General features: G+C 44.5%; 1 protein-coding gene across 1 annotated transcript; it reads right to left on the reverse strand.

The window, feature by feature from the left end:
• Nucleotides 1-3,033: 3,033 nt before the first annotated feature.
• On the reverse strand, nt 3,034-3,972 carry LOC115971746. The gene is made up of 2 exons (XM_031091776.1): nt 3,629-3,972; nt 3,034-3,418 (listed from the first exon to the last, which is right to left on the reverse strand). The coding sequence occupies exons 1-2, from the start codon at nt 3,970-3,972 to the stop codon at nt 3,034-3,036; spliced, it is 729 nt and encodes a 242-aa protein (XP_030947636.1).
• Between the last annotated feature and the right edge of the window lie 2,692 nt (nt 3,973-6,664).

Below are 6,664 nucleotides of genomic sequence, written 5' to 3' on the forward strand. Positions count from 1 at the left end.
ACTTCAACCCATTTGGTGAAGTAATCAGTGCCGACAAGCAAATATCTCTTGTTCCCTGCCGCTTTAGGAAATGGCCCAACAATATCCAAGTCCCACTGAGCAAATGGCCATGGGCTGGAAAGTAGATTGAGAATTCCCCCTGGTTGATGTATATTTAGTGCAAACCTCTGACATTAGTTGCACTTCTTCACATATTTATGTGCCTCTTTCTGCATGTTTGGCCACCAGTACCCTGAGTTATGGCCTTATGGGATAAGGATTTTCCCCCTGTATGGCTTCCGCAAATCCCTTCATGCAACTCTTCCAAGATAAGTTCTGTGGCGTCAAGGTGCACGCAGAGCAGGTATGGCCCTGAAAACGAGCGTTTATACAGTTTCAGGTCCTCGGATAGCCAAAATCGAGAAGCCTTTCTTCTAATCTTGTCGGCTTCGCTCTTCTCCTCAGGTAAGGCATCCTCCTTTAGAAATAGTATTAAAAGGTCCATCCGGCTGGACCCCGCCCTGACGCTGTGACATGTACCATCTCGGCCTTCACCACTGAGGGCCTGTGTAGATCTTCCACAAGTATAACCCGAGGTAAACATTGAGCCGAGGAGGTGGCCAGTGTGGCTAGAGAATCAGCATGTGTGTTTCCGCTTCTGGATATGTGTAGTAGGCTAAAAAAGTCAAAACGCGACCACAGGCGTTTAGCTTGGTCTAGGTACTCTTGCATTCTTTCATCCCTTGCCTCCAATTCCCCATTTACTTGACCTACAATAAGTCTTAAGTCCGAGAACATGTTTATAGATTTCCCACCCAATTTCTCGACCATAAACATTCCTTGCAGTAGGGCTTCATATTCTGCCTCATTATTTGTGGACGAAAAGCCTAGCCTCAGTGATTTTTCGATGGTAATCCCGTCGGGGGAAATAAGGATGAGTCCCACCCCAGAGCCCCTTTGATTCGCTGCACCGTTGACATATGCTTTCCAACAGGTGCGCCCCTGTTGAGAGATCGCGCCAACCGATTTTTCATCCATGCTTGGCATTCCTCCCCCTTCTTCTAGTAAGGGTTCGGCAAACTCAGCCACCAGATCTGTGAGGATTTGGCCCTTTACGGCGGTGCGAGGCATGTACTTGATGTCGAAGGCGCCCAAAATGGTTCCCCACTTAGCAATTCTCCCTGTGTAATCGGCACTTCGGAGTATAGCCCTGAGCAGGAGTTAGGTTAAAACAACGACTGTGTGTGCCTAGAAATAATGGGGGAGTTTTCGTGTGGCTTGAACGATCGCCAAGATGGCCTTTTCTAAGGGAAGGTAACGAATCTCAGCCTCGTGCAACGACTTGCTCACGTAATAGATAGGTCGTTGTACGCATTTGTCCATTCGAATCAACACCAAGCTTACTGCATGAGAGGCCACGACAATGTAGGCGAACAAAATCTCATTGGCTTCAAGGCTAGACATGACTGGCAACCGAGACAGATACTCTTTGAGCTATTAGAAGGCCAAAGCGCATTCTTCAATCCACTAAAACCCTTTCCACCTGTTTAACAAGAGAAAGAAAGGCCTACACCTATTTGCCGAACGAGAGATAAAACGATTCAAAGTGGCGATCATGCCGGTCAGCTTTTAGACCTCCTTGGGGTTCCGAGAAGGCTGCATGCTGTGGATAGCTCTAATTTGGTCGAGGCAGACTTCGACACCCCTGTGGGTCACCATATAGCCCAAGAACTTCCCTGATCCCACCCCGAATGAACACTTAGACGTGTTCAAGCGCAGCCTGTGTCTTCTCAGGATCCCAAAGATGTCACCGAGGTCCCTCACATGTTCGGACACCAATTTACTCTTTACCACCATGTCATCTATATAGACTTCGATACTCTTACCCATTTGTAGCTCAAACATCCTGATCATCATCCTTTGGTAAGTCGAACCGGCGTTCTTCAAACCAAAAAGCATCACTTTATAGTGGTAGTTTCTGATAGGGGTGACAAAAGCTGTCTTTTCCTAGTCGTCGGTAGCCAGGGGTATTTGATGGTATCCTTGAAAGGCGTCTAAGAAGCTCATTCGAGGATGTCCCGTAGTTGAGTCCACCAATCGATCTATCCGAGGCTTAGGAAAGGGGTCCTTCGGATAGGCCTTATTCAGGTCCGTGAAATCCACGCAGACTCGCCATTTCCCACTCTTTTTCTTCACCACAACTGTATTGGCTAGCCACTTAGGGTAGAAAACTTCTTTGATAGCCCCTGTTTTCTTAAGTTTCATCACTTCCTCCCTTACCATGTCAGCATTCTCTTTCGACGGTCACCGAAGGGGTTGCTTCTTAGGCGTAACGACCCGATTAACGTTAAGGTGATGGCATATGAAGTTTGGATCGATCCCTGGGGCCTCATAGGCGTCCCATGCAAACACATCCACGTTTTCCCTGAGAAAATCAATTAGCTTTTCTTTCTCTTGGGGTGGTAGTTCCGAGCCGACTTGAAAGAATCTCTCCGGATTGGTGCCCATAAGAACTTTTTCCAAATCCTTACAACTTGCCTCCTTGGCTGATCCCCCACCACACGGGGCTGGGGTCGTTAATTGTTATAAGCCATTCTCGGTAAGGGTTGAGGGCTCGGCACTCGGCCGTCGCGAGATGGCGGATACCATGCATTACCAGGCCATGGCTTGGTCTCCTATCACTTCTTTGACCCGACCCTCCGACGGGTACTTCACCTTTTGGTGCAAGGTTGAGGAAACAGCCCCTAGAGCATGAAGCCAGCGTCTAGCTACAATGGTGGTGTAGGATGAATATGCGTCCACCACTATGAAGTCCACCTCCACTATGTCTGAGCCTGTTTGTATGGGCAGTCTAATCTGGTCTTTCAAAGTAACAGTTTTCCCTTCGAAACTTACCAAAGGGGAGTCGTATGCCGTCAGGTCTTCGGGTCTTAGCTTCAGCCCCTTGTACAGGTCGGGGTACATTACCTCCACAACACTGCCCTGATCGACTAGTACCCTCTTCACGTCATATCCCCTAATCCTGAGTGTGACGACTAGAGCATCGTCGTGGGGCTAGATAGTTCCAACCTTATCCTCATCCGAGAATCCGAGCATGGGCGAGGCCATCCCCTTAGCCCTCTTAGACTCACGATCGTCAACCTCGGCGGGGAATCGGGCCACTGACATCACTCTGAAAGGTTGGGAGCCGATTCTTCCTGGAGCGGCAAGAACGACATTTATCGTGCCAATAGGCGATCTCAAGGTGCTTTGCCTTGCCTCAACGTTCGTCTGTTCTTGTCGGCCATTAGAATGATGCAAGAGATGTCTTAACTTTCCCTCTCGGACCAGCTGGTCCGAGTGGTTTTTCAGATTTCTACAGTCATCGGTGGTGTGCCCCAGTTCTTGGTGGTACTGACAGTATAGGTTCTGGTTGCGTTTTGTGGGGTCACTTGCCATCCTATTTGGCCATTTAAAGAATGGTTCATTCTTAACTTTCTCCAAAATCTGATGTAATGGATCCCGGAACACAGTGTGGACTGCCTACGCACCGGTGGATCCAAGTTGCTCCGTGTAATCTCTTCTCGGTCGATTGTTGTTACTAAATCGGTCAGACCTGAAGTCCCTCCTCTCTTGAGGGACAACCTTTGTTTTACCCTTACCCACCTACTGGACCTCTTCGACCTTCTTGTACTTGTCGATTCGGTCTATGAGCTGGCGCACGTTGGTGACCGGTTTCTCGGTCAGCGATTTCCTTAAACCGTGCTCGATCGGTAGTCCTCTCTTGAAGGTACTGATGGCAACGTCATCATAATTGCCCTCTATCTCATTATACATCTCCCAGTACCTATTCGAGTAGGCCTTCAGGGTCTCCCCTTCTCGCATGGATAAGGACAGGAGGGAATCCAAGGGCCGTGGAACCCTACTGCTCGTGATGAAGCAAGAGCCAAAGGCCTGTGTTAGCTGCTTAAAGTAATTTACGGAGTTCGGCTTGAGGCCATCAAACCATCTCATCGCTATAGGTCCCAAACTGGATGGAAATACTTTGCACATCAAAGTCTCGTCTTTGGAGTAGATGGTCATCCTCTGGTTGAACTGACTTACGTGCTCTACAGGGTCCGTCCAACCATTATATATAGTGAAAGTTGGTTGGTGGAACCGCCGAGGAAGTTCAACCCCTTCTATCTTGCATGTAAAGGGTGACAAGGAGATTCGGTCTAAGGCTTTGCTCATAGTGTCGTTTGCTAGGCCCTTGTAGGACGGATTTTTGTGGCTGCATTTGTGAGGGTGCTCTTCCTCATAGGAGAAGGTTTCACTTGGTGGGGTTCTTGACCTTCGCCTGTATTCGTTGTCTTCTTCATCGCTGGTATCCGGACTGGTGGAAGGACGTCTTCACTGTGCTCGACGCAACTTCCTCTTCAGGTCGTCGATTTCTTATTGTAGAGCCCTATTATCATCCCGCTTATGGGATGCATGGCCTTTCCCTCTTGAACGGCTTCTGCTCATACGGGAGGTATTCACACTACCCTCTCATCGCTTGTCTTGATCTCTTTCCCGTTCGAAGTTAAGAAAGTTGTCCTGCCGTTGGGAGTCTGCGGGCCCCGTTTGGCGTGGGCCTGATCCTTCCATATCTAACGGTTGCACTTGTTGAGGCACAAATTCTTCCCACAGACGACGCCAATTGTAGGGTCACAATTTGGGGCCCAAGCCTAACAAGTATGGGGTCTTAGTCCAAGGAGCCTAGAAACAATGAATTTGTAGAGAGTGGGCTATAGAATTAGGCCTTAGCGAAGTGGACAATAGTTAAGGTTGGGCTATACAACAATTAAACACAAGCAGATCCTCTTAACGTCCATAGATTCTCAGTCCGAGGAGATGAGATGGATGTATGCTAGTCCCTGTTCAAAGACTATGGTTATTTGTACTGTTCCTCTGTTCCCCTTTTTTTCCGTCCCCTTCCTCATGGGGACTCCCTTTCTTATATAGTCTTCTTGAAACCATCATGGTCTTACACTTGTTGATTATCTAGACCCTCACTTGAGTGCTTGTCCCATCAGACACCCCCCTCCAGCCTTCTATGAGTTATGGTAGCCAAGGCAGCACTGTTCACAGGTCTTCTCCACATTAATGCGGCCAGAAAAGTAACTGCAATGCATTTAATGTGGCAACTGCAGCCTCTCCTTGGACATCTTACATTTCCTTCTTTGCCACGGGTCTGTAGGACTCGTCCTTATTACTAATGTCCGTTGGGGTAGGTCCTTCTAGTAGACAGAGTGTATGTTTGAACCACACTTGTCACGTCCGAGGAGACGTTTCTCCTCGAACCGCCCTTTAAATGTCTTCATGTCCACGAGAACTGGGCTGGGAGCCCTTTTGGCACCCACGTCTTCTCCTCGGACGTGGTTGATCTTCCCGTATGGGGCCCAAGGCCCATCGTGTGATTTTGGGCCTTTGCCCCTACAACAACTTACATAATTGTAGAATTTATTATAATTTTATTGTCTCTAGACTTATTTGTCCTAAAAAGGTTTGGGTTGTAACGGGATAAAATTATATGTATACTAATTATATGATATGATTTTAACATGAACTTATTTAATACGAATTTTATTGTGAATGCATGTTTTGATGAAAAAAACTAAATAACTTATTATTATATAATTTTATAATTATCATATAGTTTATCAAAGGTTTTATAATTTCGTGTCATAGGATTTATTTTTTGTTTATATAGATTGTAGTCATAACTTATGTTCTATACTTCTATTACTTTTCATTAATAGTGACTTAGTAAGGATGTGAATTGAAAGAATTAAATAGTTTTAATTAGATCTTTTGAAAATAATTTTTTTTATTAAAAAAACTGTTAAAATTAGGATTTTTTTTTTTTTTTTTAAGAATCAAAACTGAGGGTTTAATTTGAATTCCCCAAACTATAAGGAACTTATATAAATGATCAAAAACTTAATAAAAGATAATCATAACTTCTAGACCCTAACTTTCATCATATAATATAATATATGCATGTTTTTTAACTGAATTTTAGATATCATATCAAGTTATTAGGTCCAGTAGATTTAATTCAAAATCAATGTCATAGATGAAAATTTAAGCAAAAAAATGGGTAAATAAATTTTAAAATATTTTTGGTGTCAATAACTTGTGCTTAGTGGCATTGTCTAATTCTCAAATTATTATTATTTTTTTTTTTATAATTGATTTTGAACTTTCTTTCTCCCCCTTGTTTTAAGGGAAAAAATATACTTTTTTTATCACATTAGTCAAGAAGTATCTCCACATTTGGGTAGGCATGTAAATATATAACCTCAACCCCCTAAGATTAAAGACAAGCAATATTACACATTTTGCTAACGTGGTAAGTTTGTATCAATTTTTATTTGAGTTATTTCATTACTGGCATTATTTTTTTTATCTACCATTAATAATCTATCACATCAATAAATGTCAAATTTATTTGTATTTACATATTTTTCGATTAAAGACGGTATCTTTAACTTCCCATTTTCTATAGAGCAGGGCCCTTGTAGGCCTATGGATCCCATGCATGTGGGTTCACAACCTTGTGGCAGGGGCATGGATAATGGAACCACCAAACCAGTGAGTAGATGTTTACTGCTAAGACTGGCGACCATCCAAAATTCCTTGGCAAATTTAATTTCTCATTGACGGGCCTGATCTTTTAGGT

This window comes from Quercus lobata, chromosome 2 (assembly GCF_001633185.2).
Source record: "Quercus lobata isolate SW786 chromosome 2, ValleyOak3.0 Primary Assembly, whole genome shotgun sequence".
NCBI lineage: Eukaryota > Viridiplantae > Streptophyta > Magnoliopsida > Fagales > Fagaceae > Quercus > Quercus lobata.